The sequence below is a fragment of the Rhipicephalus microplus genome, unplaced genomic scaffold (genome assembly GCF_043290135.1).
Source record: "Rhipicephalus microplus isolate Deutch F79 unplaced genomic scaffold, USDA_Rmic scaffold_34, whole genome shotgun sequence".
NCBI lineage: Eukaryota > Metazoa > Arthropoda > Arachnida > Ixodida > Ixodidae > Rhipicephalus > Rhipicephalus microplus.
This window is the reverse complement of record NW_027464607.1, coordinates 871,235-894,717: the sequence shown is the minus strand read 5'-3', so window position 1 is coordinate 894,717 and position 23,483 is coordinate 871,235. Positions and strand designations below refer to the sequence as shown.

Genomic DNA, 23,483 nt, shown 5'->3' with positions numbered 1-23,483 from the left:
CCATTGTGTCATCGTATATTTACTGTTCTCTTTAGTTGCCTTATTCACTTGCTTTAGCAGAGTTTCATATAACTTGCAGTTTTCTTCACCCTAATGCATATATGTTGTGTTTATTTTCATAATGTTTTTCGCTTTCGAGAAAATAAATCTCTTGCTTGTAAAATTATACCTTGATTGCACGAGTCATGAAAATAATAGTTGACGATACCTTTACGTGCATTAAGACTTCGCGGAGAACACTGGGGCATCAAATTTGAAAACTGCACGGACTTTGTTTAATTTCAAGCTCACGGCAAGTCACTTGATTATCTTTTAAGCTTCATAGGTGATATACTACGAAGTGAATTGAAAACACTAGTTTTCAGTGCCACTACACGCTTTGCAGCGCACCGCCAGAATTGTGACAGGTAGACTTTGATACAATCCACAGGGTAGCCGGAAATATTTGCATCGAAAAACGACTGATACGTGCGAGGAGGAGCATCTCGAAAACGACCGCAGCGCCGCCGCATCCAGATTAATTCTCGCACTCTCCCCGGCGCGCCGATTCTGCCACCTCTCCTTCTAGCCACCATAACTCAGTCGTCCACAAACGCATCGTACATAAACTTGTTGTCCGTCGCCATTATGAAATAGCGATGGCACTGCGTTCAACACTTCTGATGAGAGGTTATGATTTCGGTTTGGTTTTCACGAGCAGGCAATTTTTGGACTCTTTTTGTCGGTAGAAAGTAGCGCATTGGATTCGATAGTTTTTAAGGCTGAGAATAAAGATTCGGTCGAACCTCCTTCAACTAATTATTGCTGCCATTATTTATTTACTCATACTGTCGATCCCATCAGGGATCTTTACAGGAAGGGCATATTGAGTTGTTACAATATGACAATACAAATATCAAATATTCAATTATACATAAAGAAATATTGGCGGTTAACAAAGGCAGACGAGAAGACGTAATAGTACATCATAATAATACATCCTAATACGTAAAAAAAGGGGTGATCAAAGAGGTGTATTATGGCAAAACTAAAGTAAAAAATACATTTATGTAAAAATGGTGAAAATAAACAAAGTAACAGTATGTAGGATAAACGAAATTATGCGTACAGTGTAACAGCAAAAAAAAGTGAACAAAGAGGCATACAAAGAGAAAACAGGAGCAAAAAACGCACTGATGTAAAAAAAAGTTATGCAGAAGTAAGGATGATACAGGAGGCTCATAACTAGGCAGCATGTAGCTGATCTTCAAGCAATGTTAAAAGGGAAGATAATGTCGCGCCTGTTGTTACACTAGGATCCAGCCTGTTCCATTCACGTGTCATTAAAGGAAAAAATGAATATTTATGACTTTCCGTATAGATGACATGCTCATGTAATGATAATACGTGTTTGTGCCGCGTTTGTCGTGTTTGGGTTAAAGATAAGTATTTGGAGCTGTCAATCTTTATGTCTTTGTGAACTAGCTGGTACATCATTTTTAATGGCGCAAGCTTGGCTCGGTTTTGTAAGGTGAGGATACCGGCCTGTTTTAGTAATTCTGTGGGTGAATCTTTTAGCCTATATTTATTATAAATGCATCTTAGTGCCTTCCTTTGGACTGCTTCGAGTTTGTAAATGAGTTTTTTAGTGGAAGGAAACCAAACAACATTAGCGTACTCCAAAGTTGATCAGACAAAAGTTTGGTATGCTAATAGCTTTGTGGTAGGGAAGGCTAGTCTCAGACGTCTATTTAAAAAAAAGATTTTTTCAGTGCAGACGAGGTGACGTTGCTTACGTGGCGTTCCCATCTAAAGTCATGGGTTAGTGTTAAGCCAAGGTATTTATGCTCTTTCACTGCGCTGAGTGTAGCGCTGCCTATAGTGTAGTTAAAATCTCGTTATTGATAGGACAGCTGATTTTTCAACGTTCAGTGTCATTTGCCATTCTTTACACCATTTGAATACTAAAGATAAAGAGTTGTTTAATGCAAGATGGTCACTATAAGAGTCAATTACTTTGTATAAAACGCAGTCATCAGCGAAAAGTTTGACGCTGGCAGGAATATTACAAGGCAGATCATAAATGTATATAAGAAATAAAATTGGAACCAGAACGCTTCCTTGTGGAACTCCGGATGTTACGCTAGATTTATAGGAATGTTGCAGGATGACTTCTACAAACTGGGTGCGGTCACTAAGATAATCTTTTATCCAATCGACAATAAGCCCTTTCCCCAAGGTTAGTTCGAGTTTATGAATTAGTTTGTCATGTGATACCCGGTCGAAAGCTTTTGAAAAGTCCAAAAAGATAAGATCGATTTGTTTCTGTAGGTCGACACTCAGCGATACATCATGTACAAGTTCAAGTAGTTGCGTGACTGTGGTGACACCTTTTCGAAATCCATGCTGACAGGGTGTTAGCATTTGTTCCTTTTCAAGATGTTTGGTTATGTGCTTTAAGATGATGTGTTCCAACAGTTTGCAGGCTGTGCATGTCAGTGAAATGGGTCTGTAGTTAGAGGGTTCGGTTTTACTTCCTGATTTATGAATAGGCTTTACTTTAGCTGTTTTCCAGTCGTTAGGGAGGGTCCCTGAAGACAATAATTTGTTAAAGATTATTAATAGGTACTTGGCCATCCACTCAGCGTATCTGCGAAGGAATGCATTTGATATATTGTCAGGTCCTGATGATTTCTTAGAATCTAGTTTGAGCAGCAAATTAAGTATGCCTGCTTCGGTTATTAATAGCTGATCTAGGGGCTTTAATTCCGACGGACGTGTCTGTGGTAGTGTGCCGTCATCCTCGGTAAAGATAGAGCAGAAGTAGTCATTAAGCAGGTTAGCACACCTTCGGTTGTCTACATCTATCGTTTCGTCATCATTGCGAGTTTTTGGGTTTATGTAGTTCCAGAACTTCGTTGGGACTGATTTCACAAAGTTAGTGAGTGTATTTGTGAAGTAGAATTGCTTAGCTGTCTTAATTTTTAATTTCATGTATTCAATAGCCGTGCTGAGATCGTGCTGTGTGTATTTTAATGGGTTGGTTTTTAGCAGTTTTCTCATCCTCTTTACGTTTGGCATGTGTAACATCGCGCGTAATCCATGGATTACGCTTATTAGGCTGCTTCTTTCTAATCGGCACGTACTTATTTATACAATGAGAAATGATCGTTTTTAGTGCGAGCCACAAGGCATCGATGTCGGTACTGCTGTTACGGGAAAGTTCAGCAAACGATTCATACTCATCAGCAAGGTGATAAAGTATATTAGTGTTCTCAGCTTTACTGTAGTCAGGGTACACGACTAATTCTTGAGGGGTAACAGTGTCATAAAGGGGTACGGTGAAAGATGTGATCTTGTGATTGGAAATATCATCTAGAAGACATAAATTAGTTTCTTCGCTTATGAAGTGATGGCTGAGAAATATTAGGTTTAATATGAAAGAGCTGGATCCTTGTATACGTGTAGGTTCAGTTACTATTTGCGAAAGGTTGAACGATAACATAAAATCAAATAACAGATCCGCACAGGATGAATGATGCTGCATTGTGTGCCAGTCAACATCAGGCGCGTTAAAATCACCTGCAATTATTAATCTGGATGACGGCGCAAGTTGTTCTGTGTACTCATGCAATCGGCGTATATTGTCAAAGTCGGACGAAGGACTGCGATATACGCAACCAACGACTACAGTGCACACATCATAGCTCAGCTTACAAAAGATAGCCTCAGCGCCTGCAACATCGGGTAACACTAAAAACGGAATATCTTTTTTGACTAAAATGGCCACACCTCCGCCTCGTGTCGTCCGGTTTTTCCGGATGATAGCGTAGTTGGGAGGGGCTATCTCATCATCTTTATTATCTCCTGTTAGTCAGGTTTCCGTTAGTGTTACAAAACCGGGCTCAAACCTAAGAAGCAAGGCTTCAAGGGAGTCTGTTTTTTTTCAATATGCTACGGGCATTTATGTTCAAAAAGGACATGTGGGATGTTATTTTCGGCGGGAGCGAAGGTTTCGATAGCTTCGCTGCTGGTTTTTTGTGTCAGGATTGACAGAAGCAGATTTCAAGGGAACTACAGTATTATTCTCCTCGTCCCAGTAGAACATATCTCCGCTTATTTGCAGTTTATCATAAATTAGACTCACTTTGTCGCCAGATTCTTTCCTTGATTTGGCAAAATTCCACAATTTTCTTCGCAAATCCCGTACGCGTGGTGAAAAGTCTTCGGAAATAGAGAATCCTGACCCCTTCAACTTGGAACAATTTTTCAAGATTTTTGTTTTATCCCTAAAATCGAGCTACCACTGGCAACAATTAGCTACCACTGGCAATAATAATTTAATCTACCCTCATTGCAGAGGCAGAAGGTCGTGCTGTGAACTTATTCAGCCATTCTGTACCTGTTTTTCGGGCAAGGATGAGTGTCGCGGTCTATAGTTTTAGTTTTTCCATTATACGACGCCCGAGTTATGCGACGGTTTTGCGTGGTTTCCTAAAAATTGTATAATCGGGGTCCCACTGTAGATAGATACATAGACGATCAAAGTGCCTGCAGAATGCAAAGAAATGTTTTGCATTTAAAAAGTAATGGGTGCAGCGAAGTTGTGAGAGTGCTGACAAAGCTACTCTCAGCCAATCAAGTACTGTGAATCAAAGGGCAGATAAGTTTAGTTCAACTGTTGCTGCTATGCCGTATGCCTACCATGCACAGTTGGCTCCTAAACATGCCCTAGCACTGTGTAGGCAGAGTCAATATTGATAAAGAGGCATTAGTGTCTGTGTACAACAAATTACATCTAAGCAGCGTATTTCAAGTGTCAATGGCTGTATTGCTAGGCCACTAGCACACTTGAGTGTGGGTGTGATACGAATGCATCTGTGTGAGCTCCTTGCACAACAGCGAAAAATGACTCATTACCCTTGCTCCTGATTAGAAAAAGTGCAGTGAAGAGCATTAGGAAAGAGCCTTGAGATAATTAGGCGAATGTGAATGGATGACCAAAAGTTTTTTTTTCCAGTCCAAGGAACTAGGAAAACGAGAATGCAATTAAATGCAGGCTACATCCTACTAGCCAGCTTAGTCTAAAAGCATGATTTATAATCTTCTGCGAATATTCGAATGATTCAATTCGAATTTAAATTATCGAATATTTTCAAAGTATTTGCAATGAACTAATAAATGTATATTAATCCACATGTCACCACCTGTAAAGTTTTTACAAAAAATCACTTTGCCGTGAAGCCCCCCTTCAAATTTAAAGGGACCCTGCAACACTTACTGAACATGGTCGGAAAACGCGGCCGATCGATAGTTGAGGCTACCGAAAACACGCGAGGCAAATATTAGTGCAGCACGTGACCTGTAATTCACAATATATTTTCAAAGCTAAAAATTGCTTTCTTTGCTCGGCAAATGACACTACAAGCTCAAAAATCGCTAGTCACAGCCAAAAAGAGACATACCCCCCTGGTCACAAGCATTGGCTGATTTGAGCATGGTGCGCTCGTCGTTACCGGGGCCGCCGCTTGTCCACGAGTACGTGCACGATCGCGCTGAAAAGCCGCGTATTCGAGAAAAAAAAAGAGGTGCTCAATGTCACGAGGTGCGTGTGGAGTATTTTCTCTCGCTGTGCCATTCCTCCCTGCTTAGCTTCCAGCTATTTCGTCAAGACGAGAAGAGAGAATGCAATTGCAGCGTGCGACAAATTTTTGGAACTCCGCTCATACTAGACTGATTCTATAAACTTTGCGGCAGTAAATTTCTGAGGCAACAAGCACGTTTACTGGCTCCATGGCTACTTGAAAAAGTGTTGAAGGCCCCTTTAAAAGCACATGTTATCCTCAAATCAATTATTCATTTTATTAAGCTTGTTATGACAGCTTATATGATCAAAGTAATACAAATTTTAAAACATTAGGTATCTTACAGGTTATTACTCACATCCTACTAAAACTACTGCTGAAGGTTGTTTCGACTTCCTTTAATAGAAAAAATGAATGGCATTTGCATAGAGCCCCTATTTCAATTCAAAAGAAATATTGTGCAAGTTAGTTGGGTCATGATAAATATTCCCTTTTTTTTATATGTCAGACATACCATTCGAATTCGATTCGAAATTATTCTATCAAAATCACTATTCGCTGCGAATTCACTTTGAACCGAAAATTCACTGTTCGCACAAGCCTAATAATTTAGAATCTCGTGAATTAACAGTCGATACGTTAGTGCTCTTTAAAGGGACACCTAGCTTAACCGACTCTGCATGGTTAGTTGATATAAGAGATAACAAGTTACGTCTGTAACTATGTCCACAGTTTTTCCTCTCATGTTAACTTTAAGAAAACTACCAACAGCCACCTGAAACCAACATTCACTAGCGTTTCTCAGGAAAACTCTGCCATTGGCTTAACTGAATATGAACCTTCTGCTGTTCAGTCATTAGTATGTTTTTTTCTATATCTTGAGTTATCTTCAAGCATATAACTACATACAGATTTCATCGAGTTGAAGAGGATGAAGAGAAGGACGACATACAGAATAGACTGGCACGAGCTGATCAGTATTGGTTGCACTGCTCGCTTAACCAGTAGTAAATATACCTGTGCCTACTAAAGTCTCTATCTTTCTCGTAGCAATATTCTTGTACCTTTTCAGTTCCAATCACTGCATCAATCTAGTCCCTGGAGTGCCTTTTTATCTACTGTCGATTACTCATAACATCCATTTTTGTCATTATTATTATTTTCAGGTACTGTTGGCCAAATGCGCCATTACAGGGGTGGGGTATAAATCAATCATTAAATAGCAATGAAACATCTTATACAAAAAATCTAAAAACCCACAATGTGTCATTAGATAAAAAAATGAACAAAATATGACATAACTATCACATCAGACATAAAGAAGCAATACACATGCAAAAAAGTATAAAAATTTTACATCACAATATTTTGCTTTACCATCTCTATTATCCATACATTACATCACTTACTTCAGAGTAATATGCATCACAATACTAAATTTTACAAGCCACATGAAATTTGTGTGATTCAGTACGTTCAATCAAATTAGTTAAGAAAAAGAGCTAGGAGTCATGAAGATGTATTCTGAGAATATTCTGTAGTTTTGCATTCAAATTTTTCTAAAGTATCACAATTCCGTACAACCTCCGGAAAATCATTTTAGTCTTTTATAGTTCTAAGAAAATGAGAGTATGCATATGTGTTTACACGAGATTTGGGGATTTCAAAGTTCTCGCGGTAGTCACTTCGTAGGTTTTGGACATGTCGAGGAATGAGGTACTGCGCTAGACCAAAGTTAAATGTATTTTGAGAAAGCAAAAACAAGAATTTTAGTCTCGCTACACGACGGCGTTCCAAAAGGGTGGGTAAGTTTACGGTGGCATTCCAAAAGGGTGGGTAAGTTTAGTTCTTGCAGCATCTATGTCAAAGAATCAGTTTGAGAGTATCTTGAAAGAATAAATCTAGCTGCTCTTTGTTCTTGCTCAACTTTATTGATTAGTCCTTTTTGATAAGGGTCCCATATAATACTTGCTTATTCTAATTTAGGCCTTACTATAGTTAAATACGCTTTTAACTTTACTGTTGCTGGAGCGAGCTTTAATTTGTGACGTAAGAACCACAGCTTTTTTTTAAGCGGCTGAACAAACATTATTGACATGTTGAGACCAGTTGAGGCTTTTACATATTGTCACTCCTAAATATTTAAATTTGTAATAGGTAGATAGAACAGTGGTACTTTGTTGATAATCAAAATGTAGGACGCATCTAACCTTGTTTTTGACACGCAAAACAAGCTTTTTTTCTTTATTTAGCTGCATTTTACAAGTGGCACACCACTTTTCAATAGATGTCAGCGCATGGATGAGAATTTCTTTATCACTGTGGGTACATATTTCCCGATAAATTAAACTATCGTCTGCGAACAGCCGTACAAAAACATCGACACTTATATCAGAACAAATATTATTATTATAAAGGACAAATATTACCAGTCCAAAGACTGGGGGACACGGGGACATGGGAAGGAACTGTTCAACGATCTGAGTGGTGGCCATTTAGCGTGCAATATCACCAACATCACTGAATATCACTGATTGCGAACGAGTAATATCACTGATATTGCACGCTCTCAAGTTTACTTTCCTTCATGAAGAAGAATCTGTCTGTCACAGTTGGTAAATAAATATCTTTTGTTTTGTTATCGACTCTCAACACTGAACTTTTACATGTACTCTCAACATTGAGCCTTTACATGCACTTGAGTGAGAAACCAAATGGCTTGTCAAGTCCCATTGATGAAATAGGTTCTTGATAATTTAAACTTGAGGGCTGTTATGCCTGGGGTTGTTGTCGGCCCAAAAACTTATGCATGGGACATAGTAGTTTAAAAAGCAAAGGCAGTCAAAAACGAGTAAAAACTTGTTTATTTTCTACTAGTAGATGGCAGCTGAACTGCTGTGAGAAATGAGTGTTGACTTGCTTGTAACGAGTGGGGGAGGGGGGAGCAGTTCAAAACCAGGTGCCTGCAGATACGGTGAACCGCCTAGACGTTTGAGACTCGCTCGAGAACAAAGGTGCTTTTGAAAGTCGAGACACAACAAAGAGACAACGGGATTTTGTTTCAATGTACAGAAGTTTTAATACCAGAAGTTTTCGTAAGTAGAACTCTGGCCAACATAATGTCTAGTGTCGTAATGTCTACAGTGCTTAAGAACCAACCACAGCAAGGTGATGGACAGCTCTGAATTATTTCCTGTGACGTTTAAATATATCAGTGGTCTGACTAAGATTCACTATTGCCACGTTCCTTTTCTCAAGTTTTGTTATCGCCCCAATACACTACGATATTCGCAGCGCAAACAGTGCCCGCAGTCTTCGAGAAGCTTCAGGACTGTTGTAGGTCATTTTTATAAGATCATGCCCCCTCGGCGAACTATACAGATTATTCTGAAGCCTACGTCACCGCTAGCGATAACACTAAAACATTCGACGGCAAGTTTATAAATGCCGACGCGCTTCGCCGCTTGTCAGTTGATCGACGGCTGATGATCCGTTTGCCGCTATCAGTGCAAATCTGCTACTGTAATCCGAATTTCCATTTACCGGGCACAAGTTTGCCCAAATAAACAGTTTAACCTTCATCGTACTGTCTGTTTTTTTGTCGACGTCACGACCCTGTGACATCTGCTGGAGGTGCTGCTTCTTTGATGTTCCGGACACCCCCTTCAAGCCGCGAACCTAGCCCAAGCGCGAAAGAAAACACGGACACCAACCCTAAACAGCGAACAAGCCGCAGGCAGGGGGGACTACAACCAGAGTACGGGCCTCTTCCTGAAGCAGCCAGGCAGCCCCGGATCCCGACATCAACTGCAGCAACCATGACCGCCCCCGTGCAGCCTGCCCCAGTCGTTCTCCGGCAGCCCAAGGAACTCCCAATGTTCCATGGATCGTCAGGCGAGGACCCAGAAAACTAGATCGAAATATACGACCAATTCGCCACCTTGAACAGCTAAGACCACGAGGAAAAATTACGCTGTGTCTATTTCTACTTAGAAGATGTCGCGAATACATGGTATGAAAACCACAAATCCACGCTATGAACCTGGGAACTCTTTCAGACATGTTCCTGAGCACGTTCACGAGCGTCGTCCGCAAGAAAAGGGCCACCACATTGCTGGAGACAGGGGTGCAACTTCCTAATGAAAGCGCAACCCTCTTCGTTGAAGAAATGACCCGGCTCTTTCGACACGCCGACACTACCATGGCTGAGGAAAAGAAGCTCCGGTTCCTCATGCACAGAGTCAAGCAGGAGCTGTTTGCGGGACTTGTTTGGAACCTGTCCAAGACTGTCAGCGAATTTCTCGCAGAGGCCACAACAATAGAAAAGGCACTTGAGATGTGCACAATGAAATACAACCGGCACGCCTCATTTAACTGCGCCGATGCCTTCAATACCCCACACCTACGCGAGACGATTCGAGAAATCGTACGGGAGGAGCTGCGGAAGTTGTTACCTTCGACGCAGCCTCAAGCCAATTCGATTGCGACATTGTCCGCGAAGAAGTTTGGCAGTCACTTAGAATCGCAGAAGCACCACAGCCCGAACCGGAAGCAATGAGCTACACCACTGAAGTGCGCCACAACGCTCCTCCACGCCCTCGTCAGGACACTGCCCCGCTGCAGTTCTTCTGCCAGGCACCGCCGCCACCACCGCCGATGCCATACTGCCCGCTGGCCGGCAAGTGCTACGCTTTAAGGAAGACTGACGTCTGGCGCACCCCTGACCGCCGCCCACTGTGCTACTACTGCGGTGAAGCCTGGCACACCTACCGCATGTCACCACACCACCGGCAGTACTCTGGGCCAACGCGGAGTCGGTCTCCTAGCCCGTATCCGGGAAACTAAGGGCAGCAACCGATGGAGGTGTGGTTGTTGTGCGACGAACTACCGAAGATCCTCCTCTGAGGACGACGCCGCGATGGAGCTTTCCGAACACAATGCCAACCAGGCAAAGCCATAACGGTGCAACCTCACTTACCGAAGGTGACCTGACGACGCAACATGGAAGCAGCGGAACAAGCCGATGCAGCCATGACCCAACGCCACGCCCTAACTGTAATGCGAGACGACGAACTAGCGACCTCGACATTCTTATCGACGGCCACAGTGTGACCGCTCTCGTCGATACTGGAGCTGACTATTCTGTCATTAGTCGGTCGTTCGCCGCGAAGTTAAAGAAAGTTAGGACGGCTTGGAAAGGCCCTGAAACCCGCACAGCTGGAGGTCATCTCGTAACGCTTGCAGAAATCTGCACAGCGAGAGTCACCATTAACGGCCGTATTTATCCTACAGACTTCGTAGTTTTACAGCGTTGCTCAAGAGATGTCATCCTTGGCATGGACTTCTTATGCCTACATGGTGCAGTCATCAACCTAAGAACAAAGGCGATAACATTATCGACAGAAGAAGCACTACCGCCGTGCACACCGTCAGGACACCACGCCTTGAATGTGCTAGAAGAACATGTCAGCATTCCGCCTCGCTCCAGCATCATTATTTCAGTTAGCGCTCCGAAATCACGTGACTTGGAAGGCGTCGTTGAAGGCAGTCAGCAACTGTTGGTCACCCCCAATATTTGTGTCGCAAGAAAAATTCCAGAGCTGCGGGCACGCAAAGCAACGGTTATGCTCACGAATTTCAGCAATGAGTACAAACACGTGAACAAAGGGACGACGGTCGCATACATCGAAGAAATTGTGGAAGCCATCAGTGCTTCCGCACTTGCCGATTCTGCGGAACCTGCTCAAGAGAACCAAGCCCCTTCCTCAGCTTTCGACGTCAATCCCAGTCTTCCAAACCATAAGCAAGAACAGATCAAGACCCTGCTCCTGCGATACGAAGATTGCTTTTCGTCGTAGTCAAAAATTCAGCAGACCCCAATCGCGAAACATCGCATGATGACCGAGAAAAATGCCAGACCTCTTCGTCAGAGTCCGTACAGAGTTTGACACGAGAACGTAAGGCCATAAAGAAACAAGTTGATGAAATGCTACGGGATGACATCATCCAGCCGTCCAAAAGTCCATGAGCGTCCCCCGTGGTGTTAGTGAAGAAGAAGGATGGAACTCTACGTTTCTGTGTCAATTATCGCTGCCTTAACAAAATCACAAAAAAGGACGTTTATCCCCTCCCACGAACAGGCGACGCACTGGATCGGCTTCATAACGCAAAGTACTTTTCGTCGATGAACCTCAAGACTGGTTATTGGCAAATCGAAGTCGACGAAAGAGACCAAGAGAAGACTGCGTTTATAATGATATATGGTGTTTTTTGGCGTAAGGGCCATTTGATGGCCAAAGAGCGCCAGTTCATGGGACAAGAGATGTGGACAATGATTGCGATTAGCGGCTGTATAAGGGCCATAAAATTCCTCGCGGTAAGGCGGGTAAAAACATACAAGTAATAAAATCATGACCATGCCGTAAAAGGTGTGTGCGGTGCGAATAGATCAACAAATTTGGTGATTATAAAAGACGATGGTGGATATGTATGGCATTAGCACAAGTGCCTCACTCGTTCATACCCTTGCGTCCAAGGGACAAAGGGCAAGTGCTTTCTTGTGTAGCCACCGCAGCGAAAACCTCTCAGGAGAGGTCGTGCTACGGAATGCCCGGTATATGATATGAAAACTATGAATTTCTTTTAAAAACGCTAGCAATGATTTATAACTAAAAAGCGGTTCCCTACCGACGAACATTGCAGGGTGTAAAGGTATATGTTGTCGGTAGGGTAATGGAAAGTGTTGTTTTCTTATAGTGTCCAAATGTTTGCACTGAATTAAAATGTGAAGAACTGTTAGTGCTTCACCACATCTGTCACACAATGGTGGGTCGCCACCGGACAAAAGATATGAGTGTGTCGTGTATGTGTGTCCTATCCTGAGTCTCGTTAGTATTACCTCTGTATGACGCGATTTTGATACTGGCAGCCAATGACCAAGGTGTGGCTTTATAATGTGTAGTTTGTTTTGTGTGTGTGTATCCCACTTGCTCTGCCAGTAGTCCCTGAGGTTTCGTTTGAGAGAGGGCTTAAGATCAAGGGCCGGAATTAATATGGGTGTAGGGGCAGTGCTTTTGTGGACGGATGCAGCGAGCTGATCCGCCCTCACGTTGCCTTCGATCTCACGGTTCCCTGGCACCCAGCACACTCCAACATGTTGTTTGAGTGTGTAGAGTGTGCACAAAATGGAGTAAAGTGAGACAAGGACCGGGTTTTTTTTTGCTTTTTAAGACTGAACAGAGCCGTTACCACACTGAGGGAGTCTGTGTAAATTACTGTTTTTTGTATTAGTAATTGTTTGATGTGTTTAGCTGCCACAAGTATCGCGTAAGCTTCTGCTGTGAAGATACTTGTGCCTGGATGTAGGGGCCAGCATGCGAAAAGGATGGGCCGACAGCAGCGTAGGACACAGAGGAGTTGGACTTGGAGGCATCTGTAAAGAACTCAGGACGTGTGTATTTGTGTTCAAGTTCCAAGAAGTATGTTCGGATATGGGCAATAGGCGCATGTTTTGTAACTTCTAGAAAGGACACATCACAGTCTATAGTCTGCCATTGCCACGGTGGCGGATATGCTACAGGAGCCATTAAACTGTGTTCAAGTGAGACTCCAGTTTCCTCAGCTAGACTTTTCAGGCGAACTGAGAAGGGCTGCCTCATCGACGGCCTGTTTTGAAACAGAATTGAGCTCGACAAATCATTAAGAGTAGAGTATGAGGGGTGCTTCTTATCCGCTTTCAGCTTAAAGAAATAAACAAAGGACATGTAAGTTCTCTGCAGATGAAGCGACCACTCATTTGACTCAACATAAAGGCTTTCTATGGGGCTGGTGCGAAAAGCACCCGTAGAAAGGCGGATGCCCAAATGGTGCACGGGGTCCAGCATCTTCAAAGCACTTCGAGTTGCAGACTGATAAACAACGGCCCCATAATCTAAGCGGGTGCGAACGAGGCTTCGATACAGATTCATGAGGCATTGCCTGTCACTACCCCAGGTAGTACGTGACAACACTTTTATAACATTCATGGTTTTTAAACATTTTGTTTTCATATACTTTATGTGTAGTACCAAGGTCAACTTGTTGTCCAAGATTAAGCCTAAGAATTTATGCTGGGCTTTGACGGACAGACGTTGCCCGTTCAGTCGAATGTCAGGTTCCGAGTGCATGCCTCTCTTTCGAGAGAACAAGACACACATGCTTTTTTGTGGGTTAAGTCGAAATCCGTTTTCATCTGCCCATTTGGAGACCTTGTTTAAACCCAGCTGAACCTGCCGCTCACACATTGCCAAGTTGCATGACTTGAAGCCAAGCTGGACGTCGTCAACATATGTACAATAGAACATATTGCGGGGGATGGACAAGTGCAAGGAATTCATTTTGATGAGAAAAAGTGTGCAGCTAAGTACACCACCTTGTGGCACGCCTGTTTCCTGGACAAATGTTAGGGAAAGAACCGTGCCCACTCGGACACGGAATGTCCGGTTTGACAGATAACTTTCGATTATGTGAAACATTCTTCCGCGCACGCCAAGGTGGGACAGGTCTCTTAGAATTCCAAAACGCCATGTTGTATCATAAGCCTTTTCGATATCGAGGAACACAGAGAGAAAATATTGTTTATGGACGAAGGCGTCTCTGATCTGTGCCTCGATACGAACAAGGTGGTCTGTGGTGGATCTACTTTCTCGAAACCCGCACTGAAATGGGTCGAGCAAGTTGTTTGTTTCAAGGATATGTACAAGTTGGCAGTTTATCATTTTTTCGAAGACTTTGCACAAGCAGCTTGTAAGTGCAATAGGTCTATACCTTGAAGCTAAAGAAGGGTCCCTGCCCTCTTTCAAAATGGGAATAATAATAGCCTCTTTCCAGGAGGTAGGGATAGTGCCAGAAAACCAGATAGCATTGTATAAACAAAGTAAGGTTTTTCGTGTTTCGGCTGGTAGGTTTTTTAACATTTCATACACCACACGATCAGAGCCTGGGGCAGAAGTACTGCAGGAGTTTAGAGATGTTCGGAGCTCAGCTAGACTGAAAGCTTGGTTATACGCCTCGTATCTAGTGGATTTGTGTTCGAGTTTCTGCTTTTCTATTCTTGTTCTGTATTTTTGGAAAGTGTCGGTATAGTGGGACGAGCTGGATATCTGTTCAAAGTGTGCACCGAGGAAGTTTGCCTGATCTTCCAAGGTATCACCCTGAGTGTTTACGAGTGGAAGTGTATGTACTTGTTTTCCTGCTATCCTACCGACCATGTTCCAGACTTTAGCCTCCTGTGTGTATGAATTGATCCCTGACAAAAACTTCTGCCAGCTTTCTCTTCTGGCCTGCCGACACGTTCTCCTGCCTTGAGACTTTATTTTCTTAAAGCTCTCAAGGTTTTCAGCTGTCGGCGTGTTTCGCAGCAACCTCCATGCCCTGTTCTGTTCTTTTCGTGCATTACGACACTCTGTGTTCCACCATGGGACGTGTCGCTTGCCGGGCTGTCCAGATGTTTGTGGGATGCATTTGGCTGCTGCGTTAATAAGGAGAGCTGTGAAGTACTGCACAGCTTCATCTATGCTTAGCCCACATATGTCAGTCCAACATAACTGAGCATTGTTATGAAACTGTTCCCAGTCGGCTTTGTGTATAAGCCATTTGGGAACTCGTGGAGGACATTTGTATGATGTTTGTGTACTCAAAACAACAGGAAAATGGTCACTTCCGCAGGGATTATTTAGAACTTTCCATTGGAGTAATGGTACAAGTGAAGGAGATGCGATGCTGAGATCTATGGAAGAGTAGGTTTTGTTGGCAAGGTTATAATATGTTGCCTCTTTCCTATTCAACAGACAGGCACCGGAGGAAAAAAGGAACTGTTCAATGAGACGACCTCGTGCATCGCAGCGAGAATCACCCCATAGACTGCTATGGGCATTCAGGTCACCAAGGACCAATTAAGGTTCGGGTAGTTGATCTATTAAGAACTCGAATTCTAGTTTTCCACGACGGTGGTGTGGGGGTATGTACAGAGAGCAGATGGTGACGAGCTTGTTGAAAAGAACTACTCGAACAGCCACTGCCTCTAGTGTTGTTTGCAGTGGTAAATGTGTGCATGCTACTTTTTGATTAACAATAATGGCTACACCGCCGGATGATGCCGCAGCATCATCTCTGTCCTTTCGGAAGAGAACATACCGACGCGAAAAATTCGTGTTTTTAGATTTTAAATGAGTTTCCTGTACACACAGCACTTTCGGCGAATATTTGCAAAAGAGCTCTTGAACATCATCGAGGTTTCTAAGGAGTCCTCTGACGTTCCAATGTATTATTTGTATTGCCATATTGGAGGTAACGTAGTGCTGTGTGTAAGGAAAAATGGGTGTGTCTGCTTCTTAAGCTAAGCTTTAAGACTCAAAGAACAGGGCCGTCGCCGGGCCCCGTTATTGGCTTTTTATTTCTTTTGGCGCGCTCCAGGGAGCTACGCCGATCTTTCTGCACCAGGGGTACCGTGGTGTCCATTGCCTCCTCAGAGGCACTGCGTGCCCGCATTTGCGAGCTGATGTTTTGGGCTTGGGACCTCGCCTGATGAGACGAGGTCTTCATATAGGCCGACCCTGGGGTCTCCTTCACCTCGGGGGGCGAAACCTTCGGTCCTCTTGGGCTAGAGGTCAAAGGAACCTCCTTTGGTGCTGGGATACCCTGGCCGCTGCAAGAGCTTGCAGCGGCCGTGGTTGTCGCCGTGGTTGTCACCGTGGTTGTCATCGTGGGGACGAGTGGCAGGGCAGCCTTGGCTGTTCTCGTCGTGGGTGGGGGCATTGGCGACTGCCTGGGCACACTGTGCCTGGCATGGGCAGTTGCCGCAGGCCGTTGTAGTGCTGCCGCCTGTAGCACTACATCGGCGAACGATGGTTTGTTTGTGAAAAGACCAGATACTTGTTGACGGGCTTCTCGGAAAGTAATGTTTTGTGTGATTTTGATTGTAACAATTTCTTTTTCCTTTTTCCATGTTGGACAGGTTCGGGAGTATGCGGGATGGGCACCATCGCAGTTTGCGCAGTGGGCCCCATCTTCCACCTTACACTCGTCCGTAGCGTGTCCTGTGGTGGCACACTTTCCGCAGGTGAGTTGGCCACGGCAACTCTGAGAGCCGTGACCAATACGCTGGCATTTGAAGCAACATCGTGGGTTGGGAATGTAGGGTCTCACATTCAACTTCAAGTATCCTGTTTCGAGATGTTCAGGCAGAGTACTGGTGCAAAATGTCGCAATTATGTGTTTTGTTGGGATTTCCTTCTTATCACGTCTAATTTTGATTCTTTGTACTTGTGTCACTTGCTGGTCCTTCCAGCCCTCGAGGAGCTCATCTTCAGTCAGGTCAAGCAAGTCTTGATCAGATACAACGCCTCGGGAAGTGTTGAGTGAGCGGTGTGGTGTAATTGAGATAGGTATGTTTCCAAACGATTCTAGTTTTGAGAGGTTTTCATACTGGCTCTGACTTTTTACCTCGAGGAGGAGATCCCCACTGGCCATTCTTGTAGCCTGGTAACCTGGTCCAAGTGTAGTGGTGAGGCATTTGGAAACAACGAAAGGCGAAATAGTTCTGGCGTTCTTTTCAGCGGTTTCACAATGGATTACATGGTAGGGGGGAAAGGTTTCTTTTGGTTTGCTGAAATAATTGCAAAAGTCTTCGGTGCGCCCTCTCTTCGAGAGAGGACGATCGTGCAATGAAGGGAGAGAAGAAAAAGCCATAAACTAAATATGAGTTCGGCAGCCATGCCAGCCGCCCACCATGGAGCCCAACACGGGGACGTGACAAGTCCTAAATTTATATGAGGCATGTCAACGTCAGCTGTACACAGCCGCTATAACCAAATATATTGTGCGCAAGACAGAGCACATACACAAGGTTAACCCTTGCCGCCAGGAAAAATTGGAAGTAAAATGAAGTGAGGAAAAGACAGGAAAGATGTAAAGTGAGAACAAAAGACGAAGATGTAGGGAGAGAGAGATAGGAAAAGGCGACTGCCGATTTTCCCCTGGGTGGGTCAGCCCAGGGGTGCCGTCTACGTGAAGCCGGGGCCAAAGGGGTGTGTTGCCTCTGCCGGGGGGCCTTAACGGTCCAATCACCCAGCGTCGGCTCAACCCCCAGGATCCCCTTTTCCCCGGACACGGCAAAGCCACGCACGGCTAGGCGTGGGAGGGAGTAGAAACTCCCCCGTTAGCTCGGGTCCGTGGTGTCGCTACACACCAAACGCCTACTTACGCAGGCGCCCCTGCGGGGAGAAGACTGCGTTTATAACACCGGATGGCCTCTTCGAGTTTAAGGTGATTAGTGCCTCTTTGAGTTTAAGGTTGTATTAGTGCTGTATTATAATTTATTGCTTGTACTTTCTCGTATTATTGTTGTACTTTCATCTTCTAATACAGCATTGTGACGATGCCTTTTTCAGAGGGGGGCAATGCTACGTTCCTTTTCTTAAGTTTTGTTATCGCCCCAATACACTACGTAATTCTCAGCGCAAACTGCGCCTGCAGTCTTCGAGAAGCTTCAGGACTGTAGTAAGCCATTTTTTCAAGATCACGTCCACTCCGCGAACTATACAGATTATTCTGAAGTCTACGTCACCGCTAGCGATAACGCTAGAACATTCGACGGCAAGTGTATAAATGCCAACGCGCTTCTCCGCTTGTCCGTTGATCAACAGCTGACGATCCGTTCACCGCTATCAGTGCAGGTCTGCTATTGTAATCCGACTTTCCGTTTACCAGGCGCAAGTTCGCTCAAATAACAGCTTAACCTTCATCGTACTGTCTGTTTCTTTGTCGACGTCACGACCCTCAGACACTATTACATGGTGAGTATACGCATCTGTAATTTATACACTCATGACTGCTGGTTACCCGTCCGAAATTTTAGTACTTTTCCGTGCAACATTAATACTATGGTATGACAAAAGTAATTCAAGGAATGTTTGACATGCGATGAACCAGTGCCAGGTCACCTTTTTATTCGAAACTCAACATGCGATTATCAATGCAGGTGAACAGAAATTAATTTTTACTTGTGAATGTTACTGATATCGAATTGCAAATGTTCAGCTAGCTGGAAATGATAAAAACAGCGGATATTTTCAGAAACAGACAAGCAGTATATATCTGCGAACAGAATTCATGTACTGAAGCCATTTGAATTAATTGGCTTTAAAATACATTGAAAACATAATGGGCAACCAAAAATTTGAAATTTAATCATAAAAAAAGCTAGTTTGAATTGTAAGAGTTTGAATAGTTGGAAGTCTATTGACCTTATACAGTCATCTTATTGAAGCCTTTGCATCATTTACCACATCCCCCTTGATAAGATGTGCACCTAACTAACCTGTTGACACACGACTAAGATGGGAACAAACCGTGCTAGACAGGGAAAAAAAAACAACAGGCAAAGACGCTGAACAATGTGCCTTGGTCTGTAGTTTTTTCATCACCTAGTGTACAGTGCTGCTCGTTCCTGTTTTACATTGACTGGCTTGCTGGCGAGTGAAAAATGCAGGTCCATCTTAATATTCATGGACTGTCAGTTCACTTTAAAGCATTGTGGAATAGTGAGGACACAAAGAATTTGGCACTAGCAAGAATTACATGGGGCTCACTGAGGTTTGAAGCCTCAGGAAAAAACATCAGCTAGGTAATATGCAAATAGCTTATGATGTAAATATGATATACATTACCCGTATGCACGATAGATGCAGCACTTCCTTGAGACTACAGCGCTGAACCATGATGCGGCCCGTCTTCAGGCAAGCAAAGAGGCCTTCATGGGCATTTATAGCGAAGTCCCAGGATCGGTGACCACCACCACAGTTCAGCTGGAACACCGCCCGCTGCTGCCACGTGCTCCACAGCACAAAATCGCTCTGACCAGAGAATTCATATCGGGAACAAAGAAATCATGCCTTTAATACACTACTGCTTGCTGTGTTACACGCACTGCTGGTAAACAAATATTTATTGTCAACTACAGATGCTCTTCCAAGTCACCATATGCAATATGCATGCAGCAATACACAGTTAAACCCACTTTCCACAGCACTGACTTTAGCAAAATACGTGTGTAACATGAGCAGCCGCTGCACATTGAAGCTTTGTATATCGCTTTTATTGGAGAAACAAACTGTTTTTTTACAATGCTCCCATGCCACATTACAATGAAATTTAGAGCAAGAAGCAAGAGAAGAGGTGAGCCCTCTTCTCAGCAGGTCAAAATTTTTCATAATGTGGAGGGTGGTGCAGTTTTTCAAGCTTTTATGGTATTGGTCAAAACAATTAAATATGGCCGCTTCTGAATGAAAAAAGAGCACCTAAATGACGAGAAAGAAAGAACATGCATTCTTGCAGTACGGATTTTCCAGCCTTTTATGCACGCCTAACATCATGTGCTTGACAAGAGTATGCAGTTGGGCTTGTCTCCCTAGGAGAGACTAGCCCTCCGACATTGTGTGAATTTATGCGTCGCTTCTTGTTCTGAAGCTTTTATTCTATCGTATTGGGACTCGTTCGATGCACTCGATCATGTTGACACTAGTAAACGACGAAAGTTATCGTAGCCTGAGCATGTGTTGGTTCGGTTCGACTGTCGTGCAAGGGCACTTCACTTGAACGTTCTGTATTTGTTATTTACAGAAACAGCAATGGAGCATTCGTTGACTTCATAATGAACAGGCAGTGATTTAGATGTCGTATCTGCAATCAAAACAAATCTGATCTTCGCCACGAGCTCCACCTCATATCTCGATAATATTCACCGGTTTGACGATTCTGCCTAGACAGCAGCACTGACGGTTCGTTTTCCTTTGCAGTAGGAAGCAATCACATGTCTCCTCGGCGACCCTCTTCAAAACTTGTCACTGCTCTTGCAGCGTCATCTATTGATACTTTTCAACAGTTAGATTGACCGCACTACATCATCAAACAAGTCTGCTCTGGTTGAGCGAACCATGCCTTCTATTCAGCAACAGATTTCAGTGCATGACGTTCACTGACTGACCTTCCGTGCTTTCCAGTTGCCGCGCGCATGGGCACGAGCCGGGAAGCCAAGGAAGCTTCTGCATGATTCGTGTATGCGTAGCACCGCAAAAGCTGTGGGGAAAAGGCCACATCCTTTTCGTAGATTCTTCTGTAGAATCAGACAGTACCACTTCGATTTTTCAAGTTCTCCCGATCTTCCACAGTGTTGGGGCTCGAGGGTTAGGAGGATCTCACAGCGGCCTCCAGTTTGTTAGGACCGGGTTCAGCCGGCCTCAACTGGTGCTGGCCCTCATCACCAGATCCATCACTTGTAGTGAGGAGATGAAGTTTTACAGGAAAGACGAAGGTTTATTTACATCACATGAGGACAGAGAACTAGAAGAAAAAGAAGAAGACAAAAGGAAGAGAGCAATGTACTATAGTTTTCAGCTTAAATAGCCAGCCGTCGGACCACCCTGAGACACCCGGTGTAAGCAGCTCCCGCCAATCCGACGACCTGGCGGCGAGGATGAGAGTCGAACAAGATGAAAGGGAAGAGAAGATGGTCGTTGACCTCAAGGGGTGCAGGCGCTCATCCGAAACGACTTCCCAATGGCTTTGTACTCGCATTGCTCGTCGCACTCTGTGAACTTTTGTTTGAGTGACGCTTGATAAGTCCAAGAAATTTGACGGGCCTTTGGCACAATTAGGTTAGATAAGTGTGCACTCTCTTTTGAGTGTCACTCAAAAAGCCAGCAGTGCTGAAAAAACATCTAGAGACATGTACAATGTCATACGGCCGGCTTTGCTGATAATGTAAAACAAGGTGGGTTGTATGTCACGATCAATAGACGCCAAAAAAATGCTACAAAGAACAGGTGCAATGCAGGAACCAATACAAATGCCCTTTCTTTGAATAAACAACCCATTATTAAAAGAGACAAAGGTGCTACGAAGGTAAAATTCTAAAATTGACATCAAGTTAGAAACAGATACACCAGAGGTATTGATAAAAGTTGTGCCCCCATGTTCCTCGATACAGAAAATGCATTGATCCAGGAAAAGTCCCTAAGATTTTTAGATATATGGATAATTTCCTCGTGGTGTTGACTTCTACTAACCTTGTAACGCACTCTAGCAAGGTAGATTTGGTTTTGAACCTGTTCCGACAACATGGAAAAGGCTTGCTTTTTACGTATGATTTGCCCATTGACGAAAGCTTGCAGTTTTTAGATATTGACCCGACTCTGGGCGAGGGTTATGTCTGTTGAAAGTTCAGCCCTAGAACGAGAAAAGGACTTCTTTCTTATGATTCTATACATTCTAAGGTGGTTGAACGCAGGAGGTCAAAGCCATTGCAAGGACGGACGAAAAGACCGCATGTTGTACCATACATGCACAAAATCTCCCACAGCCTGAAAAAGGTTGCAAATCGGCTCCTTGTGCCGGTGGTTTTCTCTGCTCTGAATAAGCTTTCAAGGCTCTGTGCTCGCATTTCTTTAAGAGGTGCCAAGGTGGTGTGCGATAAGAAGCATGCAAAGCTGTTCCTGCGTTGTGCCCTGGGCACTGTTTATGAAATTCTCCTGAGCTGTAGCAAGGTCTCTACAAGCCAGACAGGGCGCTGTACAAATGATCGTCTAAGGAAGCATTTTTTATCAATTAGGAATGAAACAGGGTCTCATTTGCCCTTCCACTGTGCTTCGTGTGGCTGCATGCCGCAGTTCAATCGCACGCGAGTACTTGGAAGGAGCCGGGATGCGCTGGCGCGGGAGTTACTCGAAGCCTTTCACATAAGGAAGAAAGGTGACTCGTGCGTCAGTGTGCCTTCAGTTGTGTTGCATAATAGTGAATTCCAACTGTTGGATCTAGATGTACTTTAGATGGGTGCTACGAAGTGTCTGACAGTCCTTTTCGCTGTTTTTTCCTCGCTTTTTTTTTTGCGCAGGCTTGGGTGTGTTTGGTTTTTTCGACGTTTTACATCAGGCATATTTGTTTGTTGCTGGTTCCCAGATATCATGATTGCAATAATCGGTTGTTACATCATCAAAATGTTCATGCCTGCACGTGCGGTGAATGAAATGGTCTGCGCATGTCCTCCAAGAGCCTATATATTGTGAATGCTTCATGAAAATAAACTTAGTTGTGAGTTGGCACTCTTTCTGTCTCGTCTTTTTTTTCTCTTTGTCAACCTTGCACCACGTACTTCAGCCTAATATGTACCAACTAGCCCAACATAACGTACTGTTGAGATAGAAACTAACGCAGAGGCAGAATCCCATAAAGTATATTTCCTATGTCGGAACATAGCCGCGGAGTTTGTAGTGAAGTGCAATATTCCACGGGTGGTAGAAACACAGAGGTACGTGGCAAACTACGACTGATCTTCTGTGGAGTAGTACTACGGGCGAGCTTCCTTAATTTTATCGAGAAGTTTTGTCTTTTTGAACAACAGAATGCACCCACACGTATTCACGTGTTGTGCCAGGAAGCCACTATGAACATTATTGGCATGTTCTTGTAAGCCTTCGTTTGAACATCTGCCCATCTGGCAATGTAACATGCACAACAAGACAATGGGGTCTTGTACACCTCACCTAGTGCACAGTTGACAAACTGCGTCTTGTGCCTAACCATGCCCTGCTTTCCGTTTATCTTTACGGGGCAGGTCCTGTTTGTCAACTGGGACAACTTGTCAGCAGCACTGAAGACCACCTTCACATTGAGGCGTTGTCCTATTTTCTTTAGGTGGTGTGACACAGAGTGCATATATAGATGACTGCCACCTTCTCTCGTTTTTCTGCTCAGGTGCCCTCTCCGTTACTTTTTGTAAGAAATTTATGTAGCGCGAGGCGAAAAAACGAACACAGGAAAGAATAGACTGAGAGGACAGAGCGCTACTATGGTTTTATCTGTGAGGTTTTTTTATTGTCCTATTTA

General features: G+C 43.9%; 1 protein-coding gene across 12 annotated transcripts in view; it reads right to left on the bottom strand.

The window, feature by feature from the left end:
- The window catches only part of LOC119162985 (tRNA (34-2'-O)-methyltransferase regulator WDR6), a 996,048-nt gene that overhangs the window by 380,295 nt on the left and 592,270 nt on the right, over positions 1-23,483 (bottom strand). For 11 of the 12 annotated variants that reach the window (XM_075884507.1, XM_075884515.1, XM_075884508.1 and 8 more), the window contains one exon: positions 19,271-19,456. The exons of the other annotated variant lie outside the window; for it this stretch is intronic. In XM_075884507.1, coding sequence (XP_075740622.1) covers positions 19,271-19,456 — 186 coding nt within the window. The remainder of the gene's footprint in view (positions 1-19,270; positions 19,457-23,483) is intronic. 12 annotated transcript variants of the gene reach the window in all.